This window comes from Acomys russatus, chromosome 23, assembly GCF_903995435.1.
Source record: "Acomys russatus chromosome 23, mAcoRus1.1, whole genome shotgun sequence".
In the NCBI taxonomy this organism is placed as follows: Eukaryota; Metazoa; Chordata; class Mammalia; order Rodentia; family Muridae; genus Acomys; species Acomys russatus.
The window spans coordinates 31,528,629-31,554,284 of NC_067159.1; the positions used below are offsets into that span (position 1 = coordinate 31,528,629).

General features: G+C 42.2%; 1 protein-coding gene across 1 annotated transcript in view; it reads left to right on the forward strand.

Moving 5' to 3' along the window:
- Nucleotides 1-1,270: 1,270 nt before the first annotated feature.
- Nucleotides 1,271-25,656, forward strand: part of Cfi (complement factor I) — a 28,585-nt gene continuing 4,199 nt past the window's right edge. The window contains exons 1-10 of the mRNA XM_051165710.1: nucleotides 1,271-1,547; nucleotides 5,374-5,527; nucleotides 8,196-8,377; nucleotides 12,355-12,468; nucleotides 12,748-12,858; nucleotides 19,226-19,252; nucleotides 19,393-19,413; nucleotides 20,177-20,224; nucleotides 22,610-22,713; nucleotides 22,884-22,987. Coding sequence (XP_051021667.1) covers nucleotides 1,271-1,547; nucleotides 5,374-5,527; nucleotides 8,196-8,377; nucleotides 12,355-12,468; nucleotides 12,748-12,858; nucleotides 19,226-19,252; nucleotides 19,393-19,413; nucleotides 20,177-20,224; nucleotides 22,610-22,713; nucleotides 22,884-22,987 — 1,142 coding nt within the window. The remainder of the gene's footprint in view (nucleotides 1,548-5,373; nucleotides 5,528-8,195; nucleotides 8,378-12,354; nucleotides 12,469-12,747; nucleotides 12,859-19,225; nucleotides 19,253-19,392; nucleotides 19,414-20,176; nucleotides 20,225-22,609; nucleotides 22,714-22,883; nucleotides 22,988-25,656) is intronic.

Here is a 25,656-nt window from a genome sequence, read left to right on the forward strand (position 1 = left end):
CAATTAATCTTTTAATGATGTCACCCATCACTTTATTTGTGAAAATAATTTTATTTTAATGGCATTTTAAGAAAAAGGATTCATCACACAGAAACATAGAGAATAAATTCATAGGGAGAAAATGGTCATTAACCAAAAAAAATTTTTTTGAGAAAGGGTTTCTCTGTGTAGCCTTGGCTGTCCTGGAACTCACTCTGTAGACCAGGCTGGCCTCAAACTCACATAGATCTGCCCACTTCTGCTTCTTGAGTGCTGAGATTAATGGCATGTGCCGGCACCACCCAGACATGAATAGAATTTGATACATGTATTTCAAATGGTCCTTGGTAGTGCTGACTGGAAGAAAAGCATCATTCGTTCCCTCCCCATGCAACCCACCTTCAACTCCCACCTGGATTAAATTGTTGAATCCTATTGTTTCCCTTTGACAAATACTTTTCTAAGACATTATCATGCTGTACTCTGGCTGCCTCTGTTCCCCCTGGCTCATTACCAGTGCCTACCCATCTGCAGCACTCAGCGTTAGGACTGCTTGCTATACCAAATATATATTGTGCAATGTCCCTTCTTCTAGCACAAGCCCTGTTCATCCTGGCCTTGCTCATGTGCTGCTTCCTCTAAGAGACCCAGGAAGACATGCCCCCAACTTGATTCACCCAACCACGGTGCCATATTTGTAGCACTTTTATCCCCACACACCCTCTGCCTTGTATTGCACTAATATGTTATACGCTGCATGTTTCTGTCTCATTATCATCAAGCAACCAAGCCCTTAAAAGACAGAGACTGTCACACTCATCTTAGCATGACTTTACATGCAGTGGTAGTTCATTAAATGGTTTTGCATTTAATAACAGAACTAATATATGACAAGCGTCAAACCCATTCTTTGCAACTGTATTCAGCATCAAGTTTGTTACTCCTTACCAAGGCACTGGGATCCATTGATTTCTTCCAAGGCACATTTTTTATCCCAGCATCCTTATAATAGCTCAACTGATTGTGTTTCCAGAACCTGTCATCCATTAGTGACACTGCTTCTAGTCCTTCGAATGAAGCTGCAAATAGTAGGACATAATACCGTCACCATGCAGATGGAGACGTTCATGCTTCGTGAGGGTAACTTGCCCAAAGTACCCAAAACTGGGGTTAAAGGTCAGATTTGTCTGACTCATTCAACTGCCAGCCCATGCCCTCGCCTGGCTGTGGTCTGGTCTTGTCCTTCACTTGCTGACAAATGCTTTCATTTGTTATTCCCTGTTCACAGCGCATGCCTGCATCAGATCAGCCTAAGGAGGATCTGATAGAGCAGAAATGCTTACTGGAAAAATACACACACCGCTCTTGTAACAAAGTCTTCTGCCAGCCGTGGCAGAAGTGTATCGATGGAACCTGTGTCTGCAAACTCCCTTACCAGTGCCCAAGGAAGGGTGCCCCAGTGTGCGCCACTAACGGAAGGAGCTACCCGACGTACTGTCACCAGAAGAGTTTTGAATGTCTTAACCCAGGGACAAAGTTTTCAAACAATGGAACGTGCACATCGGAAGGTAGGAAATATGTGTGTAACCAATCTGTTCTAATAAGAGGGCAGTGATATGTCATCCTTTCAGTCACAAAATGCTTTTGCTGGGAAATATTCTAATGACAACTTAACATTTGTTAGGCTCGGGCTTCTTAAGCTTTTTTCCATTCACGATCCCCTTTTCACTCAGGAATTTTTAAAGTGACTCTGAGTATATAAATATATGAAATGGCTGTGTAAACCAAATATTAGATGATGATTATAAGAAGTTGATTTAAAATAATTATTTGATATGTGTATAATTTTATCAATTATTAAACATGAAAGAAAATTTGCATTCTAATGCGATGGATGTGCATATTTTTACATGGGTTGAATCTTGCCTAAATATTTGACACCGTAGGACTTAATCTTTAACGTTTTTCAGAGTTGATCAATATTTTGATTTTTTTTTATCTATCAATGCCGACAACCTTGCTTCATATAAATACAAAGCGGCAGGAGGATGTTTAGGGCCACTTCAGAAATTGTTGGAAATTCTGTCTAGATCCCAAGCGAAAATACAGTTAATTGTGTTTAAAAACAACAACAACAAAAACTACTGAAGTTAGCAACTCAAACAGTAATTAAAAAAAAAAGCAAACATTCTGTTCCAATCCAATCCTAAGCTGTACACTAATATGAGGCCCGTGTGCTGAGGAATGATGGTAGGAAAATATTAGAAATCTTTGTTTTCTGTAATTAAGCCATTATACTTCTATATGAGCAAAAGGCTTTGTATGAACAGTTTTTTTAAAACTACAACAGTCTTCAGCCTGAGCCAAGGCATTTCTGACAACATTCATCGCATTGTGTGACATGATGCATGCTCAGTGAAAAGTGTGTTCGGAACCCACGCTGCAGTGAAATCACGTGAAGCAACATGATCATGCACTGCCAGGAACAGCTCAGATTCAGCACAGTTTTGATTTCTTTCTTTCTTTCTTTCTTTCTTTCTTTCTTTCTTTCTTTCTTTCTTCCTTCCTTCCTTTCTTCCCTTCTTCCCTCCCTTCCTTCCTTTTCTTCCTTCTTTTCTTTCCTTCCTTCCTTCTTTTGTTCACTCTTTCTTCTTTTGAGACAGAGTCTCTCTGTGTAGCCCTGGCTGCCCTGGAACTTGCTCTGTAGACCAGGCTGGCCTGGAACAAACTGAGATCCGCCTGCCTCTGCCTCCTGAGTGCTGGGATTAAAGGCGTGCATCACCACCGGCCAGCTACACGTTTGATTTTTAATTAACGTTTGGTTTGAGCTTTCAGGAACCTTTTGCCAACATTTGCCACCTGCACTCAATTAAGCAGCCCCACATGGGGCCATGGCCCACCATCTATAAGCTGTTTTAGAGAAAAGCGATAACTAGAAAAACAGAGGTCTCAGAAGACAGCCTTTCCTTGAGTCCCCATGGCTTTGAGATGGCACTCTTTGCTGGCCAGCCTTTCAGGATCTCCAAACTTTGCCCTCTGCTTGGTTCAAGAGATGAGTCATGGAGCCATCCAATTATTTGAGAATTCAGTGAGAAGGTCTTCCTAGGAGGAGGCTGAAGTCATGGCTCAGCAGTTAGGAGAGCTCCTTGTTTTTCTAGAGCACCATAATTTGGACCCCAGCATCCATGTTGGGTGGCTTACAATTGTCTGTAATTCCAGCTGCAGGAGATCCAAAGCCTTCCTCTGGCCTCGGCGCTCTTTCTCTCTCTCTCTCTCTCTCTCTCTCTCTCTCTCTCTCTCTCTCTCTCTCTCTCTCTCTCTCTCTCCTGGAACCCCACACACACCTAGCATAATCAAACACATAAACAATAAATCCTTAGGCCGTCTTAGCGTAGGATTGGTACTGATACAGCTTGCTCTGGTCTCAGACATCTACCTTCAGTAATGTCTCCTAATATGTCACCTCAACACTGTCATCTCCCTTCTCCAGACCGAACCCATTGAGACACTGCTGCCCTGGAACAATTCAGCACTTCAGGCAGGAGCTTGTCTTCACTCAGTCCAGGGGCCTGATGGGATGAGGGAACTAGACCCATAGTATGCAGGTTAGAAACGATACAATTCAAAAGATTAGTGTAGCACATATATTTTTTTAAATCTATTTTAATGTTGGTTTCTTATATCTCTTTCTCCCTTCTCTACTCCAATCCCTTCCAACACCCCAACACTAGTAGGAAAGAAAGAAGTTTAGTAGGGAGATGGGGTAGAGTTGTCCTTAGCTGCTTTCTGCTGTTTAGGGTCGTTGAGTTCTTTGCGGCAATACCAATCTCTGTTTGAGGATATTTCCAACGTCTTCTCGTCAAACTATATCAATGGCAACCAGGAACAGCAGCATTTTTCTTCCTTCTTTGAGTGCCAGACCCTATAACCCCCCCTACCCCCACCACCACCCCCGTGCCTGTCTCTCTCTGGGCTCTGGCATTTATCCCCTCTGCAGAGTCTTCAGAATTAAACTAACTGCAGCTGTCAAAGACCATGCCCTTCACAGAGCTGCATGAGTAAATATTCTGCTGCTGTGGACAATCCCAATTCCCAAACCTGAGATTAAAACAAAACATGTTTTTATAACAGAACTCAGAAACCAAAACTTCCATAACAGATTAGGGACCCCATTGCCAGTCAAGTTTAACTTCAAGTTCCTGTAAGTTTACCCAGCTGTTAAGTGACCTTTGGGACCACTCCAGGCCCCAGTTCCATCACTGGCAAAGTATGGATAGTACAAGTTTGTAAGCTGTAAGACTCTTGTGGGAACTAGATAAAACACAAGGCTCTTTGCAAAGTCTGCACAGGGGAAGACTCAGTATAGTTTAGCTGTCAGAGCAAAACCCAGACTTTGTCTTCAGATACAAAGTTATCTCTCTCTCACACACACACACACACACACACTGCATTCTACAGGAATGCTTAAGACATCCCTCTTAAAGGTACAATGACACTGGCCAGCTCACGTAGTTTAGTGGTTCAGTGGTACTAGGTGAAAAAGGTGAGGAACTGTGCAAAAGACGAACGAGGCTCCCCGTTTGGTCAGAGTCTACTACCTGCTCACAGGCAGACAGGAAGGCAGCACTGACACGCTCAGCATCACTTTTCTTCTCCTGAAGCACTAAATACTTTACTCTTGTAGGAGCCCTCATCTGCTTTCTTTCATTGTTTGGTTTACTTCAAAGAGAGTGGCTGTTGGAGCGAGGTTAGGGAAGGACAGTGTCTTAGTTACTTTTCTATTGCTGTAAAGAGACACCATGACCAAGGCAACTTATAAAGAAAACATTTCATTGAAGACTTGCTTACAGTTTCAGAGGGTGAGTCCATGACCATCATGGCAGCATGGTGCTGGAGCAGTAGCTGAGAGCACACATCTTATCTGCAAGTTGGAGGTAGAGGGGGGGGTGGGCAACTCATCCCTTCAGTGGCACACTTCCTTCAACAAGGTCAAGGTCACACATCCTTCCTAAACAGTTCTACCAACTAGGGATCAGCCATTCTCATGCATGAGCCTATGGGCGTGGGAGGGCCTTCACATTCAAACCACCACAGCAAATCCCAATTCCCAGCTTCACCACTTGGGTGAGTAAGTGCTATCTTCAGTTTAAGATAAGTGAAACAATCTTTAAGGGTTGGTATGAGAATTTAGTACTTTTGCCACTGACCAGCATGGCCACTAGCACGTGATTAACACAAAATAATTAGATTATCATTTGTTAAAATCATTGTGATGCTCAAAGTTAGTTTGAAATTAGGTATTTTAATAGACAAGTTAAAGAGGGAGAAAAACAAATACTGAAATATTGTCCACCCTTTTGGGGGTTTGTTTGTTTTTGTTTGTTTGTTTTTAAGGAAATTTTAATGTTTCCTTACATTATGGAAGCACAACTACAGAGGGAATTGTTCAAGTCAAACTTGTGGACCAAGACAAGAATATGTTCATATGTAAAAACAGCTGGGGAATAACAGAAGCCAACGTGGTCTGCTTTGACCTTGGAGTTCCACAGTGAGTTACCTCACAATTCATTTCGTTGTTCCAATTGTTTTCTTTCTGGCTGCTTCATCTCTCCGTGCTGCCACAGCCTTGCATGTAACCCAGCAAGGTAACTAGCATCTCACAGCACTGTGACTGAAGGGTTCAGCTTTGCCCAGCACTCAGAGCCATGCTGAGCACAGCGCAGCTGTCAGTCTGAGCTTCTGGGACGGCATCCGGAGGAGATGTTTACACCCTCACATACCTTTCTGACGGTCTGGTTTTATGCATCTAGAATGACGTCCACTTTTTTCAGCTCTCGCATCACTCATTTCTGCCCTTTCTCTTTTTTATCCTTTGTCGGCCTTGCAGAGATGTGTTTGGGTACCCTCATTGTTGTACTCGTAAACGCTCTTATTTATTTCTGCATTCTTACTCTTTGCTGTTATCTTTAAGCTGTGCCCTTTCCTTCTGCTTACCTTCCCTCTTTTGTGATTATTATCCTCCACTGAAGAGGACAGTCCTGGGGATCTAGGCTAAGGCTTCATGCCCGTGAAGCAATACAGCCCCAGCCCTCCTCTTGATTTGTTTTCTAGTCCCTTGGGGGTGAATACTTAACTAAACCATTTGCAGATTCTCTTAGTTCACTAACAGACGTATTTAAGGTACATTTCCCTCTGGGAATGCTTTGTCTGTACTCTATGCGTGTCCATAAGTGACATTCACTGGAGCGTGAACAACTTACTAGTGGCCACACCTTCAAAGAAAAATGACTCTCCCTTACCCAGTACCTCCTCAGCTCGGGGCCAGGCCACCATGAGTCCCTCCTCCAAGCAGTCTGGATTTTTTGTACTGCCTTGATCTTGCATAGGTGTTGTGCAGAAACCGAGCAGTAGCACCTCAGGGTGAGCTCATGAGCGGGCCTTTTATGATTCAAGTGAGCCACAGCATATTTCTGATTTTTTGTAGCTATGACCTGCAACCTATCATTTCCACCTAGTAGTGAACTCTTGGTCTTTAAACTTCTTGGCATTTTTATTTTTTTCCACAAATTACCTAAGTTCATCTGACTCAAGACTTCTCGGATTTCAGCCAGTGAGTTGTTGGCATTTACTATATCTCCTTTGCTTTGTTTTGGAGGCGGAGCCTCATGTAGCCCAGGCTAGCTTCAGGTTTACCATGGAGCCAGGGATGATCTGCAACTTCTCTGCCTCCTGCCTCCACTTCCAAAGATGCTAGGATTCTAGGCTTGCACCAGAACACCCAGTTACTATAGTGTTGGAAATGAAACCCAGTGCTCTGTGCATTTGGCTCTGTTTCTGTTTGTTTGCTATGGCTTTTCTGTATCTTCACTATGGACTCAGAGAAACTAGAAATACCCTCTTTGTTCTCTTTTTTTGCCTTTCATTCTGATTAATCTGTTACTTATATTGCAATTAGCATTTTATTTACATTTCCATTTCTGATGCATCTTTGCTCAGCTTTCAATTTTAACCCATTTTCCCCTAACAAGAAGCTGGAAAAAACTGCGTAGCCAAGAACATCAGCAGTTCGCCGTGAGTCATCATCGCTGGGCTGCTGGGTAATGAGAAAAGTTCTCTTCACATATTTTGAGCAAACGGAGAAGTCAAAGAATAGAATTATATTGGTTACTTTTTGCATTGCATTGACAAAAACATGTAAGAGAGAAACTTAACAACAGAAAATACCTATTTTGTCTCTCAGTCAGAGCGTTCCGTCCATCATGCCCAGATTCCTTGTTTCTAGGTCTGTGGTGAGGCAGATTATGATGGTGGTAGAAATGTGTAGCAAAGGTTTCTCATGGCAGACAGGAAACAACCAGTCCAGACGGGGCCACAGACAAGATATGGCCCCCAAGTATATGTCCCCACTGATCTTCTTCCTCTAGTGAGACTCCACCCATTTTTCACCACAAATACGGTTACGAACACAGCAAGGGCTTAATCATCCACTAAGTCAGAGCCTTCATGAACTTGTTCTCTCTGGGATCATTTCTTCTCACAGACACAGCCAGCAGTGCGCTTTCCTAAAGCGAATGTCAAAATCAACAACCAAAATTCATCTCCAAAGAGACGCCAAAACACCACCTTCCTACTATCAAGGGTCAATCAAAGGTTTAGTTTATTGTGAAAAAATAAATGAAACTTATTGTTCAAGTAAGTTGATCTCCCAAGTATTAAGCAATAAATAATGAGATCAGCCAGGCAAGGCTTCCGAAACGGGGGCAGATGTGAAGACTCCTCCAAAGAAAAGATGAAAATATCTGTGCTGACATTTACAATGTATGCTTCCAGATTCCTCTCATCAAGGCAACTTTCTGTCTTTTATGAAGAAAACATAACAAGATGACTAGGAGAAGTCACGAATGACCTCCTCCAATCAGAAGGAACCATCAAATGAAAACTTCCTCCTTAACAAACTCGGAAAACTGAGTGTTTGCTGAGTTTCCAAGCCTGACTGCTGGTTGAAATTGATGATTTTAGTTAATCTTTACAAACCCCAAGAGACCTAATGGCTAGTGTGAAGGCTTTAAGGCAAAGAGAAGGCGAGTGTTAGTGTCTTCGACAAGCTGTAAATCATTCTGGGGAAAACTTTGCTGTAGCGTCTCACTTCCTACTATAAGGTTAGACACACAAAGTTGGATTGTTCCCCGACCAGATTTCATGTCTTGTACTCACAGGGGTGCTCTTGGCATACAAAGAAGGTTTATCATACCCGGAGACCTCCGTATAAACACCACCGAGTGCCTGCACGTACGTTGCCGAGGAGACGAGACCAGCTTGGCAGAGTGTACCTTTACCAAAGGAAGAACTACCAGTTACCGGGCCTTAGCAGGTGTGGTGTGTTACACAGAGGACGCAGGTTAGTTCATAAATGGATGAGCAGTTGTCAGCCAAGGAGACATGGATACCATTAAGTTTGGGGTTTAGAACTTATATTTGTGACCTCCATTCTTTTTGCTACTCAAATCCTGCCATTGAAGTTCCTGTGTAGAAGCAAAATTATCTGCCTTCTCTTTGCTGCCTTGAATATGAAGACTCAAATAAACAAGTTGATGAAACAAATACACCTTGACACCTCTTTTGAGCATTAAATCCTACATAAATTAGATATGTTTCTTGAAAATGCTTAAGTGACCATCTTGTTGCCTCAGTTTCCCCAGAAATCAAAGCCACATTGCTCCTCTACCCTAACTTAGGAATATTTTTGCATATGTATAGGGCCAATGGCCAGAGCCACACCCTTTCCTGGGTTAATAAAAACAAAATACTAGAACCTGTAAATGTCTGGCCCATGTATGTCCAAAGCCTGGAGGCTGGGTTAGTGCCAGAGTAAAACAGTAAAGGGTGAAGGGTGAACAGTAGTTTCCCCACGTCAGGTGATGCTCTGGGTTCCTGAGTCCTGTCCTAGCAACGTATACATTTAATGATTTGTTCTATTTTTTTTTATTTTTAGATTATTTCTGTTAGTTTTTGGTTTTAATAATCATACAACACATATATTACAATATATTGCGATTAAATTCCCCCCTAATATTCTCTCTTATTCCCTCTTTCCCTATGAGCCCTTTCTTCTTGCCCCATTGCTTTTGTTACTTTTTTTTTTTTTTTTTTTTTGAGAGAGAGAGAGAGAGACAGAGAGAGAGAAGAGAGAGACAGGGTCTCACTATGCAGCCCTAGCCGTCCTAGAGCTCTCTTTGTAGGCCTTAGGGCTGGGCTTTAACACACAGACACCTGCCTGCCTCTGCCTCTGCCTTCCGAGTGCTGGGGTTAAAGACAAGTACATACCTACCACCACACCCAGCTGTGCGCCACACCCAGCTGTGCGCCACACCCAGCTGTACTTCACCCCAGTGACTTTGGTTAGGGTTGCTTGTATAATACAAGTAAGGAGCTATTTTTTGAAGCATGAGCAACTCACCAGTGCCCATACCACATAAGAAACACACACACACACACACACACACACACACACACACACACACACTCATGCACACACAGAGCCAGTAGTTCCTCAGAGAGGGAGTGGGGTCTGTGGACACCTCCCTGACCTGGATGAACTGCAGAAGGACGCAGCCGTGTTCAGGCCTTGCGCAGGGATGCGTAGCTGCTGTGTTTTGAAGACGGTAGTGTTTCACAACACTCCTCCTCACTCTCCATCTCTAAGACTCTTCCCATCGCTTCTTCTGCAATGGTCCCTGGGCCTTCAGCGGAATGATGTAGATGTCCTGTTTATGGCTGAGCACTCAGTAGTCACTTTTGTTCTCAACACCCTGACCAGATATAGCTGTGTGCATCAACCTTCATCCTCTCAAAAAGAAGCATCTCTGCCCCAAGGCAGACTCACACTAGTCTATGGATATAAACACAAATATTTTGAAGACAGTTGGACAATATGACCATTTAGCAAACAACGGCAGTAATGTCTTAGTCACTGGTTTTATTGCTCTGAAGAGACACCATGACCAAGGAAACTCTTATTTTAAAATTTTGCTTACAGTTCAGGGGTTTAGTCCATTATCATGACAGCAGGGAACACGGCAGTGTGCAGGCATGGTACTAGAGAAGTAGCTGAGAGAAATATTCTGATCTGCAGAGAGAGAGGGAGAGACAGACAGACAGACAGACAGACAGACAGACGGATGGATGTGGACCGACAGACACAGAGACACAGAGACAGACAAACAGGCAAGCAGACAGAGAGACACTGGGCTGCCTTGAGCTTTTGAAACCTTAAAGTCTACCCCCGCTGGGCAGGGTGGTGCATGCTTTTGATCCCAGAACTCAGGAGGCAGAGGCAGGGGGATTTCTGTGGGTTTGAGGCCAGCCTGATCTACACATGAAGTCCAGGACAGCCAAGGCTACACAGAGAAACCCTGTCTTGAAAAACAAAAGAAGCAAAGCCTACCCCCAATGACAGACACTTCCTTCAACAAGGCCACACCCAATCCTTCTAATTCTTTCAAACAGCTCTATTCCCTGTTGACCAAGCATTCAAATGTACGAGCCTAGAAGGGACATTCTTATTCAAGCCATCGTAAGTAGGTTTTCCCCTAGGGTCCATGGCTGCCCTAGTCATAGAAATTTCACTGGGCTTACAATACCAGGCATACAGCCCCTCCCACAATGTAGGCCTCAAATCCAATCAGAAAATTGTTCGATTATCCCCAAAACAGCCAGGCTACTATTACATCAGTGTCACATCTGGCCTGGAAGATTGGTACTGCGGCGTGCAGGGCCCCTACTAGGTAAGACACTGATAAGTTGTCTCCCCCGGCAGCATACACAGCACCTTCTGGTACGATGCAAGCTAACCATCAAGGAGGAAGCTTACAGCTGCCTTCCAGCTTGATTTCTCTGTCCTGCAAACAAAGTATCTTTAGCAGTAGGGTCTTACAATCTAGTTATGATAGACAGCCAAGAATAATGGCAGTAGCAGTTACTATTTTGGGAGTTCATTGGGACTAACTAAAAAAACTCACAGGGAAGCATCCCACACCCAGTATGGGTATTTTCATGAAAAAAAAAAAATCTCACCAATCTGGGAGCAGCACTATCCACGTACGTATGATATCTTCTTTCAACTTCTTAAAATTATTATAATTAGCTTATAAGTAGGTTTCTACATGGCTTTTTCACAATCCTTTGAATTTTCAATCCTCACCCCATCCTCATGCCTCCTTATGTTCCTATCCCCATGCATGTATAACCCTGTCCATTCCCCTGCAGCCCCTCCTCTCTCCCATATCCCACGTGGTCTACAATCGTTTCCTCTTATTGCCTTCACCCTCCCATGGGGCCTTTCTTGCTTCTTGGCTCTCACTGCCACCCACTCCAATCTAAACACAGAAACCCTATAGACTCAAAGCTAAAACCCACACCGGAGAAAGGAAATATAGTATTTGTCTTTCTGAGCCTAGATCACCTCATTTAGCATAAAAATGTCCAGTTCCATTCATTTACCTGCAAATGTTATTTCTATGATTGAGTAAAATTCCACTGTGTGTGTGTGTGTGCACCACTTCATCCACCATCAGCACACGGACAACTAAACTGATTTCACTTCCTAACTGTTGTGAATACACCAGCAAAGAACATAGCTGTCATGAGGTATAGAGCTGTTTTAGATATATGTGTGGGAGTGACATTAGCAGGGTCATATGAAAATTCTACTTTTAGCTTTTTTAAAAGAACCTCCACACTGATTTTCGTAAGGGCGGCGCCAGCTTACATTCCCACCAGTAGTGAGCAGGGGCTGCTGCTCTTTCCTCATATCGTCCCCAGCACTTGTTGTCACCTGGCTTTGCTCTAATAGCCATCCTGCTGGGGTGCGATAGAATCTCAAGAGTTTTAGTTTGCATCTGCCATGGCTAGTGAGGTTTAACCATCTCTAAAGTGACTATTAGCCATTTGCATTTCTTCTCCTGAGAATGCTCTATTCATTCCATAACCAATTTTCTGATTGTGTTGCTTTCTTTCTTGATTCTTGACACAGTCCTTGCATATTAATCTCTTGTCATATGTATGGCTGGCAAACATTTTTTCCATTCTTTAGGCTGCTTCTTCATTTGGTTGATTTAATTTTCATTAATATATTAGCTTATTTTCGTTTCAGGGATGAGATCTTAGTGTCTTGTTCAGGTTGACCTCAGGTGTGCAGTGACCCCTCTGATTCAGCCTCTGGGATGCTGGGATTAGAGGAATGCACACCACGCCCACTTGAAGTGACATCATTCTTGAAGTCATATTTTTATCTTAGTTACCCCTGTATCCATATGTTAAGGATGCTATACCACAAATCCATAAATAAATTTCACAAAGATGATTCCCGCTTTGCAGATTCTCCAACCAGCCAGTCTTTCCAGTGCGTGAATGGGAAGCACATTCCTCAGGGGAAAGCCTGCAATGGCGTCAATGATTGTGGAGATCAAAGTGACGAGCTGTGTTGCAAAGGTCCGGTGAATCCACCTTCCAAATCCCCTCCACTCATTATCATGGCCAACAATGTCAAAACAGCTCCATTACTAAACATAAGGTCTCGTTTCATATGTGTGCATGCATGTGGTGTGTGTGTGTGTGTGTGTGAGTGTTGTGTGTGTATACAGGTGTGCTGGGGATTGAACCCAGGACCCTTCCCATGCTATACAGACACAGTACCACTGAGCTGCTGACTCAGCCCCCATCTCTCTCAATGGTGAAGAGTAGAAATAACTTCTATTTGTGTTTACGCAGGTTGCCAAGGTAAAGCTTTCTTTTGTAAGTCCGGAGTTTGTATTCCAAACCAATATAAGTGCAATGGTGAAGTGGACTGCATTACCGGAGAAGATGAGAGTGGCTGCGGAGGTAATCCCAAATTCTGTGTCATTCTGTCTCCTTATTGAAGCCTGAAGTGTGAAGCTTCTCTTTAGGTGATTCATAACCTTAAGTGGCCATAGGTAAGAGCATCAGGAGGACTGTTGCTGGGCAGGCGTTTGAAGAACGTGGTTCTCTCTTCATACCAACTTGTTATCACAGCACAGATTATCATATATAAAAAAGATGAACTATTAGCACAATCCCTTGGGAAACGTCTTCCAAAAGTGACAGCATCATGCTTGCTAGCCATCCTTATTCTGTCTTCCAGCTTGTTTGTTGGCAGTATTTATAAAGCTTCAGATATCATGTCACTTAATTTATATACCTCTCATGATAAGAACAATAGCTTTTAAACTACTCTCTCATACGTATTCCTGAAAATAATAATATTTCTTAGCATCATTTAATAACAGCCATGCTCAAATTTTCCTAACTCAAAAAAACATTTGAGTTAGTATGTTCAAACCAAGGCACCCAGGAACATGCATGCTATATTTGATTATTAACTTTTAAGAATAGCTTTTATTATTTGTACCCCAGCCTTTTCACTCCGTTTTTATATTGTTATATCATTAAGCTTTGTTGTTTTCCGATAGAATGGCTCCTTAATCTAGATTCATAGACTTGGTTAGATGCATGGCTGGATATTTCAGGCATGAATTCTTGATGAGGTGCTAGAGTAAAGTCTTTTTGCTTCATCATCTCACTTCTGCTAATGTTAAGATTCGTCTCTGGGTAAGTTTGATGTCTGCATTGAAAACTCCACCACCATAATTCATCTATCGTTTTACCAGACTTGAAATTGTTGTCTTCATCTGTTATTTCAGCAAGAGGCTATACAATGTTGATTTCTCATTGTATCATTGTTTCTGTATGTATGAGCTAAAATCATACAGGAATAAACTTTCTTTCATTGCTTTGTTTTCATGGAATATAATTCACAGTAGAAATACACAATAATGTGTAACGCTTTCTTGTTTTTCTTGTTATTTACCAAGTCTCAATGGATCAATGTTCTGGACAACTCCAAATGGTTTTTCTTTTCTTTCTTTACTTTTTCTTTCTTTTTTTTTTTTTTTTTTAAGATTTATTTATTATGTATACAGTGCGCATTAGATCACATTATAGATGGTTGTAAGCCACCATGTGGTTGCTGGGGATTGAACTCAGGGCCCCTGGAAGAGCAGACAGTGCTCTTATCCACTGAGCCATCTCTCCAGCCCCTCCAAATGGTTTTTAAAAAGTTAATATATACATATTCTGTTCCACACTGACTTTTTGTTCTCATTCATGAAGTTCTGAAGGGAAAATATAAGTATTACATTTCTTCCTTCCTAAGTGAGTATGTGTTGTTTATGTCCCTGGCCCTGTTCTAGATATCGGGGTCCCAACTGTGTATACCATTTAAAAATCCCTAGATGACCAGGCATAAAATCTCAGCAACCAGGAAGCAGAGGCCGGAGGATGGCTGTAAATTTGAGGTCAGTGTGTCTATTTAGCAAGCTCTTGAACAGTAATGGCTACACAGCAAAACCTTGTCTCAAAAATAAATAATTATGTCTATTTTTTTTTAGATTTTAAGTCTCAGTAGGGGAAGAAAAACAGCAAATAAGATAAAAAAAATAAACATTAAGTGAAATCAAAAGGTAGGAGAGGGCCAGTGAGATTGCACAGTGGGTAAAGGTATTGGCTTCTGAGCCTGATGACCTGAGTTCAGCGCACAGGTTGTCCTCTCTAAACATCCACTGTGGCACGTGCCTCTCCTGTCTTAGTCAATGTTCCATTGCTGTAAAGAGCCACAGCAACTCTTCTAAAGGAAAACATTTAACTGAGGCTGGCTTACAGCTCAGAGGTTCAGTCCATTGTCATCATGTCAGGAAGCGTGGCAGCACACGGGAAGACATGGTGCTGGAGAGGTAGCTGAGAGTTCTACATCCAGATCCACAGGCAACAGGCAGAGAGAGACACTGAGCCTGGCTGGAGCATTTGAAACCCCAAAGCCCACACCCAGTGACACAGTTCCTCCAACAAGGCCACACCCACTTCCTGATCCCGGTCAAGCAGCTCCACTCCCCAATGACCAAGCATTCAAATGGGGGGTTTTCCTATTTCAACCAGCACATCTATATCACACACACACACACACACACACACACACACACACACACACACACACACACACACTAAATAAATAGCAACTTTTAAGTGTTGTGAAGAAAAGTAAAGCAAGGACGGGGAACTAACTGTAAGTGGATATAAGTGTTGGAACTTTAGATGTGGTGACCCTGGGATTCCTTCCAGATGATGACCTGAGGCAGCCAGTGTCCCAGGCCACCAGCCAGTGTCTCAGGCCACCAGCCAGTGTCCCAGGCCACCAGCCAGTGCAGCATCCCTGGCACAGGAACGTTCCAACATGCTTGGGGAACAAGCAGCCGGGCAGGCTAGGCGGAAGCAGTGAGGACTGCTCAAACAAAGCCTGTTAGTAAAATAAGAAGCCACCGCATGACTTTGAGAAAAGACACGTGACCTGACTGACATTCTAAATCCGTGAATGCGTTTGCTATTAGGTGAGGAATATGCTTTATTGAGGTGAGAGGAGATACAGGGACCCAGCTCGGAACCCATCGCAGTAATCTAGGGAAGAGATTGAGGAGCCTGGGACAGGTTGCTAGGAAAGGAAGTGATGAGAGCAATCGTGTCTATGTGTGTATTTAGTTTGACTTAAAAATTAAATGTATGGAACAGTGAGATAGCTCAGTGGGTAAAAGGTGCTTGTTGCCAAGCACGGTGACCTGAACTCAAACTCCAAGACCCACATGATGCGAGAGGAGACCTGTTAAGCTGTCCATTGGCTTTCACATGTACATCACATGTATGTCATAACACAACCTTTCATGTAAATAAATACGTGTAGTGCATTTAAAAAGTTAAATTCAATTAATTGTATTAGTTAGAATCCAAAATGCTAAGTTTCACAGTGACATTTTCAAACATAAATACCATGGTATTTTGTAGTGAGAATTCTGGAATTTTGGTTTCTTTTAAAAAAGTACCACAGAAATATTATAAGAATATGTTTTCATTTTAGTCCCAGGTGTGGGAATATGGGGCTGCTTCACAGCGGCTGACTATGGTTTGCCTCGTGCTCTAGCAGAGGCGTGGTTTTGTGAGCTACAGATAGTTTCTGCAATTGTGTGATATTTGGAATCCTGGGAACTTTTCAGAGGGTACATAAATGCTAGAGCCCCCAACAGGTAGGGCTGAAGGTTGTTGGTCATTTGCGGGGGGGGGGGGGGGATTGTGGTTTATTAGTAGCTGTGCTCAAAGAAGAAACAAAAACAAAAACAAAGACATTAGATTCAAGGATCTCTGTCTCTTTCCCCCTCTAACCTTCTTTCTCTCCTTTCTAGTGAAAGGGGGGTGAAGCAGGGGGATAAAGAAGAACCCACAAAGTAGCTAGGTCCAGCTTACACTTACCCCTCCCCCCGATAGATTCTGGATATATTTCAAGGGCACAACCAGCAAGGTTTGACACAGGTTGGAAAGATTGGAAGCAAATGAGCAGTGAGAGGTGACTTGCAAGAGTGCTACATGAGAGGTGAAGGATGGCAGGGTGAGGAAAGCCATGGGAGGAACAGGACACCCTCCCTATTTAGAGAACTTCTCCAGCACTGAGCTTGTAAATGTTTACCATGGGCTTTAGGGAGGAAGAAGGAAAACATGATGTGTGGCTTTTCCCATGTTTATGCTCACCAGGGGGATTCCAGGCTGTTGCCATGTTGTCATGGTACATGAGCTAGGAAACCAGTAGAAAACTCTAAAATGGAGCCAGGCAGCTTCAGCATCCTCTGAAGTACTTAAAACAGTTTCCCATAGTTTTTATGCTTAGGTTTATGTTTTCAGTATAATCAATCTGTTTTCATATTCCAATGTCCTAGGACAAGTTTCTTGTGAGTAAGGAGTAAACAAATGTTGAACATATGTGAGTGGACTGACATTAAATTTGCTTGGACATTATTTGATCCAGTACTGGACTTCCTGGACTTCTAACTTTCCATTAATGTCAGTGTGACAGTTTTATTTGTCAGCATGACATAGTCTAGAATCACTTGGGGAAAAACTCTCAGGGAAGAATTGTCTAGATAGGGTTGGTTTGTGGACATGTCTGTGGGGGGTTATCATGGCCACAGTGAATGGGAGGGGGTAACCTGTCCACCGTGGGTGGCAGCATTCCTTAGGCAGGCAGTGGTGAACTGTGTAAGAGTTCCTGATTGTAGATCAGAGGTGGCCAGTTCCTTCAAGTCACCAGCAACTGTGAGCTAAAATTAACCCTTTCAGCCACAACTTGCTTTTGTCTGGGATTTATCACTACAAGCAGGAAGGAAACTGAGACAAACATTTCTTAAATCATATTCTCTCTCTCTCTCTCTCTCTCTCTCTCTCTCTCTCTCTCTCTCTCTCTCTCTCTCGCGCGCGCGCGCGCGCGCGTGCGCTGTGTGTGTGTGTGTGTGTGTGTGTGTGTGTGTGTGTGTATTTAAATTCAGGTTTGGTTTTTTTTTTTTTTTTTTTTTTTTTCTGGTTTTTTCCTGAAGAGAGAGAGAAAAAAAATGGGGATGGAGTTGGGTGGGCAAGGAGGATCTTGGACAAGTTTGGAGAGGAAACCATGATCAGAAATATTTTAAAACATTTTTAAGGATATCAGCTTAAACCATTTCTTTTAAAGACCATCTGAGCAGCCGAGGTAAAGTACCTTTATTTTTTATTAAATTTAGTTCAGTTCCTAGTAAAGAGAGGAAGAAAGGCAAAGGCTGCAGGTAGAATGGTAAGCCTGGCTGCCATTGAAGCTACAATCTCTGGCCTTTCCCCACCACTTCCTTTTATTTTCTTTTCTCTCTTACTTAAAATAATAAACATTAAGGTCAAGGGACAACATTTGTTAGTTTTCAGGGACAAACATCTGCAATAGATTACATATGACACAAGCTTAATTTCCTACAAATTTCTTGTACATAATCGAATATATATGTATAAATAGTGAAATATTACTTTAAACTCCCTGCTTTAGGATGAATGACACCTTTAGTATTGCTTTCCTTATCAAGAAAGAGGAAGTCAGAGCAGAGATATGAAATTAATGTGCTCACTGACTGTCTTAGTTAGGGTTCTATTGCTGTGAAGAGACACCATGACCATGGCAACTCTTATAAAGGAAAACATTTGATTGGGGCTATATTACAGTTCAGAGGTTTAGTCTATTATCATTATGGTGAGAAGTATGGCAGCACACAGGCTGATATGGTGCTGGAGCAGCAGCTGGGAGTTCTACATCTTGACCCACAGGCAGCAGAAGGAGAATGCATGCCACACTAGACATAGCTTGAGTGCAGGAGACCTCAAAGCCTGCCTCCACAGCACCACACTTCCTCCAACAAGGCCACACCTCCTAATAGTGCCACTCCCCATGGGCCAAGCATCCACATACATGAGTCTATGGGGGCCATACCTACTCAAACCACTGAACTGACTATTAAGTGGCCAGATCAAAATCACTAAATCAAAGTGTTTGTATCATCTCTTGATTGCATTAACCTCTTAGAAGTTTTCCATCATAGTTGGGTTTCTATTGCTGTGATAAAACACGATGACTAAAAAACAACTTGAGAAAGAAAAAATTTATTCTATCCCACTCTCGGGTCACACCTCATCACTGAGAAAAGTCAAGACAGGAACCCGAAGGCAGGAACTAAAGCGAAGCCCCTGGGAATGCTCTTTAGTGGCTTTCTCAGCCTGCTTTCATACAACCCAGAACCACGTTGCCCAGGCGTGGCACTGACTCCAGTGGGCTGGGCCTTCCCACACCAATCATCAATCAAGAAAACGCCCAAGGCGTGCCTACAGGCCAATCTCCTGGAGGCATTTTCTCTACTAAGATTCCCTCCTCCCAAATAGTCCAGGTTTGTGTCAAGTTGAAAAAGACCAACCAGGATACTCCGTTTGTTAGTGTAGGTAAAAAATAGTTATAATTTCATATAATTGTGTAGTAACCTTGTTTTTGAGAATGTTTGCAGATGTATCTAAATAACCAAGCTCTTTTTAAACTCAAAATAAGTCCCTTCAAAGTGTGAACTTGTTATGTGTTTAAATCCAAGATAAAAAAATTCTTATTAGAATTAACATTAAGAGAAGATGACACACTATTTGGGTTCATTTTTGTTTTGTTTTGTTTTGTTTGTGTTCATTTTTAACCCTTGTTACTATTAATTTTAAGTTGGTCTCCAGCTTCTGCAATATTAATGATATGCATGTATTTATTTAAATAAAACAATATTAATGCTTTGTTTCCTTTTGATTTTAGAAGGCAGACGTCCTAAAATTCATAAAGGTAAGTCCATTTTTAATACAAATTTTATACTTCTAGTTTAGGGCATATGTGTAATAACACAATGTGGGTTTTATTTTTCCCAGCTAAAAGTTATTCTTCACCATGGTAAAACTCTGCTTTTGTGTTTTTTCTTTCTTCAGGCCTTGGACGTTCAGATCCAGGTAAACTTTTATTAAAATCTTGGGATTTTATTTTTAAAAAATAGATTATATTTTTGATCCGAGTATGACATAAGCACGTACAAGCAAGACCCCAGTTTTCTCGTTCCTAACCCTGTCTAGCTGGCAGAGCTTTTCTCCAGGGGAGGGGGATGTCAGTCATACCCATGAGAAAACCACCCATAGGGGGCGCTGCCCTGCACCTACTACCTTTGCACAATACATTTCTTCTTGTCTTCTTTATTTTTCCTGCTGAAAAACAAAGCTTTTTAGTAATCTGAATAAATTAATGAAATTAAAATTAAATTAAAAAAGAAAACCAAAGCTTTTAAAGAAATTGACACCAGAGGAAATATAGCACATTTCATATTTTGATATTTATTTTATAAGCTGGGTATCCCCAAATCCTCCAGGTCTTTGAAGCTACCTTTTAAAAAAATTAGCATAAAAAGTATTAGTGCCCTGAACACATGAGCTGCACTGGACTTTCCCTATTTGCCTTTGTTGAGCATTTAATGTTACTTTTTGAGTAATCTCTGATCCATACATGTACTTACATGGGATATATAGACTCCTACAGGCCTGTTCCAAAGAGAACTTGAGAAGTCCAGAAACACAATCCAAGACTGCTGTGTCAAAGTTAAGTTGCTAGGCCTATTCTTTCCCCAGCAATATCTTCATCCCAGACAAAGCATTATGTTGGTAGTATTACGCCCGTGGAGAGACCTCACATTAACCATTTGGGTTTTCTGTTGTTTTTTCACAGGAGGGGAAACTGAAGAAATAGAAGTCTTGACTCCTGATATGGACTCAGGTGAATTTATTTATTTATTTATTTTTACTGGTAGTTCACTGGTTTCAGCTAGCATCTTTAATACCAAGTATGTACATATCATGTGTATAATATGCATACATACTATGTAATATGTATGCATGTATTGCGTATGTAATCAATTCAAGCAAAACTTAATTTTGATACAGGTTTAAGTTTAAAACGATGTTAACATTTTCTTTCTCTTTTCCCATTGCTTTTAAGAAAAGCAAGCTCAGGCTGGAGAGATGGCTCAGTGGTTAAGAGCACCGCCTGCTCTTCCAAAAGGACCCGGGTTCAATTCCCAGCACCCACATGGCAGCTCACAACTGTCTGTAACTCCAAGATCTGACACTCCCACATGAATGGACATAAATTAAAATTAAATAAAATATTAAAAAAAAAGAAAAGAAAAGCAAGCTCATATTATTTTTGAGAGTTGCTTTTCAAGCCATGTTAGTTAAGATGACCAGTTCTGAAGTGACAAAATTCCATATTAGTTAAAATGACCAGTTCTGAAGTAACATATTTCCATAGATGCACACAAAGTTTTTCCTAACAGGTAAGAGGTTTGTCAGTTTGTTTGTCAAAAATAACCAGATTTCAAACATCTCCTGAAACAAATAATAATCTATATTAGTTGAGTGGACCTGTCCTTTCTCAGGGCTATAAATCATCGTAACAGGGAGCCTCAAAACTCTGTGTCCTGGGCAGTTGAGCACCAAGAGCCAAACTATGTTAGATATGAGCTCCTGAGATGGCAGGGGTTTATTAAAGGGAGCGAGCCTGACTTGTGACCTTGCCTCCATCGTTTTCACTGACTATTTAACTTTATCACCTTAGATTATATACCAATTTGTTTTGGGAGATTCTAAAATGAAACCAACATGATTTTAACTTCTAATTTTCAGGGCCTCAAATTAGTTAACAACTTTCTAAATAAGCCACCGAGTACAGTATTCTTATTTCCAATCTATAGATGTCAGGCAAGAAGGATTTTCATACACGCTCCATTTTTATTTACTGAGGAAACATTTGTTTTCATATTCCATCCATCCTGGTTTCACAGGCTTCCATGAATGAGGTTGGCTCTCTTATTGTAAGTGTCTAAACAAGAGCAAAACAAACCTCTCCATATTCATTTGCAACTTCTCTTCCTTGGGACTCTACCCCATGTTGATATGCCCAAAATAATCATTAGTAACATCGTGCCCTCCTCGTTTGAGGAAACTAACTTCTTGACATTTTTCACAAGAAGGCAAATACAGAGAGAGAATAAAGACCCCATCCTACAGTCTCGTTGTCTTTCCGTATGGACTCTCTTGCAACTTTATGCTTTTGAGCCTTGTTCTACTACAGTTTCTTGTTGACAAATACATCACACATACACGCTCACCTAGGAGGCCTGCTGAGCCAATTATCCAGGGTCCCTGGCAAGTGACTTCTCCAAATTAATACATGTGGTGACAAATTATTAATTATGGTAATATAATGAGACATATATATATATACATATATATATATATATAATTTAGTATGGACCCAAACACAAAGTACTCACTATCATAATACTAGTATTAATGATTTTTAAAAGAGAATTTCTTCCAGAAAATGAAAATCACACCAATGAAAGGTGCATTGCTCTAAATCATAAGCTTATTCTGAAGAGTTCAAAATGTGACACATGCCGCACCCTGAGTTCTCATTGTAGTAATGCCTGGACATGTGGCATCTCTCATCTACCAGAGGTTGGTAAATGTTTAGCCTCTCGGCCAGCTTTCCACTCCAAGTCCACTTTTAGTCAGAACTTCAGAAAATCAAGTCAACTTCCCAATAAGGTAAACAGGACTGTTTAATCCCCCGAACTACGTACTAATGAGTGTGGCCTACTTGACACTCACTATATAACATGTGTGCATGTATTACATATATAATCCATTCACAAGTAGGAGGACCTGAGCTTAGATCCCAGCACCCATATAAAAAGCCCGGGCTGGGGCATGTCTGTAATGCCAGTGTTAAGACGAAGAACAGGGAGCAGATCATTGGAGCTCATTGGACAGCCAGCCTAGCCAATTAGTGATTTCCAGGTTTAGTGAGAGACCACCTCAAAAAATGAGGTGGAAAGAGATTGAGGAAGGCATCTTGATGGTTGACTTCTGGTTTTTGATAGACATGTCCATGCACCTGCATAAACATATCACACACACACACACACACACACACACACACACACACACACACACACACACACACACACACACACCCTGAGATAGATAGATAGATAGATAGCTAGATGGATGAATATAAATAGAACCAGGAAGTCTCCATCCACAAGATAATGGCTTCAAGAAATAATAATAATTCACTTTCTTACTTTTCTTGAAGAAAGAAAACGGATAAAGTCCTTATTACCTAAACTATCCTGTGGAGTCAAAAGAAACACACACACTCGAAGAAAGAGAGTGATTGGAGGGCAGCCAGCGAAGGTGGTAAGCCTGCATGAAAATCCCAATACCTCCGAGGGTCAGCCGGACTCAGAAAAAAATGAGGGGACAGTGGGCTCACAGGACACCGAGACCTTACTTGGGAATGTTCCAGGGCTGCCTGTTTGTGACACCATCCGGTAGTAGGGCAGTAACCACACAAATGTCTCTTACAGGGAGACTACCCATGGCAGGTGGCAATTAAGGATGGCGAAAAAATCACCTGTGGGGGAGTTTATATCGGTAGCTGTTGGGTTCTGACCGCTGCACATTGTGTCAGGTAAAACACGTCTACAGTGCGTTTTAGGTTTCTTGAGACATGAGAAATAAATAATAGAGATGATGGTAGATGATAGATAAACGCTTGCATGAGAAATTGATTTCTACTCTGTTATCTGTTAAATGCCTTCTGGTATTCACGACCTGGATGGCAGGGCCAGTCCCTCAGAACCTACTGTGCTTTCCAAGAGCAGGGTGCTAAACTCCTGCAAGGGTGGAGCTTAGATATAGGGTGAGTTTATTTGTCTCATTGTGCTAGGACACAACTGTCTGAAAGCCTTCCAGACTGAGCATTTCTGAAGGAGTAATGCTAACTTGGCATTCCCTCTGGTCTTTCCATGACAAGGACATTTAAAGAGCTAGTTTTACTCCACAAGCACAGATCACTTTTCAAATCCACATACCCTTACACACATTTAATGTGTGTCCAATGCTCAATGCTCGATGCTATTCAAGGCTCACTCTTTTGAGTGTGGGTAAATTATTTACATGTGCCCATGACTCAAAGCTGCTTTGAAGGCGAGAGGCATTGTACCAGGGAGGGGTACTGCTTGTGTTCTATTGGGAAGATCTCTGAAGTGCGGCAGGCTGCTTCTGACAGTCTTTGAACCTCTAAAGAGCTGGTGGACAGAGTCAGAGGAAAGCCAACGGCTGAAGACCGATCATGCGGTGTACCCCTTTGACAGGCTTTTGAAATGGTCAGGTCAGAGAAACTCGGCAGGCCTAATGTGGACTCAGCTTTGGAATGTGACAGATGAAAAACACAAGTCTGACACATGTCCAACAAGGAGCATTACATATGGCTATATTACTTTGCTGACAAATACCACAGACTGGGTGGCTTTAAAAGCACAGATTTATTTTCTCATATCCTGAAGGCTGGAAGCCCAAGATCCATGTGCAGCATCAGTTTTTCCTGGAGTCCATCTTGGCTTGCATGAGCTCCCTTCTTACTGACTCCTTCAGTGGCCTTTCCTCTAGGCACATGTTGCTCTGAGATTTCTCTTTATCCCCATGAACCCCTCTGCCTTACTGGATTAAAACCCAACCCTTATGGCCACCATTTAACCTTCATTACCTGATTAAAAGAAACATCTCCAAATTCAGTCGCATTGGAGTTCAGGACATCTTCCGTGCATCAAATAAAATTCAGCCCAAAATAGTGATGGGATAGCCATCCTCCAAAGGTATTGATTGATTGACGAATCAAGGTCAATTTGCAAAAGGATTCCGGCCTCAGTTTGGACTTCAGAGTGAATGCAGTGTCATTCAGTGAGCACTTCTGACAGACTGGATCCTAGGTCAGGCACCTTCACATGTTATCTTGTTTAGTATTCTCGCAGTCCTAAGGGGTATCTAGGATTCCCCGCACTGTGCAGATAAGCATACTGAACCAAGAAGTGCTAAATAAATGGCTTAGCTGAAGCTATATAACCAGTCAGGTGGTAGAGCCAGGATGTCATCAGCATTTGGTTGCAATGAAGACAAATGCCGCCATTAACACATTTTTCAGGCGGCCTAACTTTCTGAGTGGCGGCATTTACACTGAACGATGAAGTGTGTGTCCAATGACACCTGGGAAAGTCCTCGTGGGTTGGAACAGCCAGCCTTCTACCTCCCTTCGTAAAGATGTTTCAGTGGCCCAGCATCCCTCCTGGCTTCTTCTTCCCCCTCTGCCTGGACCTCCTCTGCTGTGTTTGCCTCACAGAGCCTCTGAACAGTTGGAGTTCCTCAGTGTCCCGCCTGGCTTCCTCTTCTCCTCTTGCTCATTCTTCCTAAAGTTCTCTGTGGTTCCAACATCCCACTCTAAGGTGACTAAATGGTAGCCACAGTAGAGCCTTTTCTCCAACCACAGGCTTACAGTCAACATCCATCCACAGTTCCCAGCTATATAAAAATTACATTGAGAGCTGGAGAGATGGTTCAGTTGGCTAATTGCTTGCTATACAAACATGAAGACCTGATTTTGCGCTGCAGGACTGACATTACAAATTCTTAGGCTCAGTGTGGTGGCATGTGCTTGTAACACCAGCCACTGAGGGAGCTCCTTGGGGCTTGCTGGCCAGCCAGCCAGAACAATGAGATCTTGCTACAAAAAAGTGGGAAATGTATGAGGAACAATACCCAAGATTTAATTCTGGTCTTTACATGCACACACATGCATGTGTACCTGCAAACATATTTGCCTCCTTACACATATAAGCACACATGAACATAAACACACACACACACGTGCACACATACATACATACACACACGTGCACACACATACATACATACACACACACAGAGACACACACACAGACACACACACAGAGTGAGAAAAAGCATTGAATTCCCAATGTCCAAGGCCTAACTTATATGCCAGTCCTCTTAAATAAGGTCCTGTTGCAGTGTTTCCTGTCTTAACAAACACCATTTATGTGGTTAACACAGGTAGAAATCTATGAATCATTGTATCTCACTCTTTCAACCTCCCTACAGCCCAGGCATTCTTGCTTAGTGTTTAATTTTTCACCACTTGCTTCTCAACCCTTATCTCCTTTATACTATCACCTGCTTCTTCTTGTCATCTGGATTACAGAACTTGGCCTCTAATTGCCTTACCTACATGCTCCCTGTCTAACCACTGCCCTACCTGCCTGTTCTCCATGGTGTAGCCATAGGCAA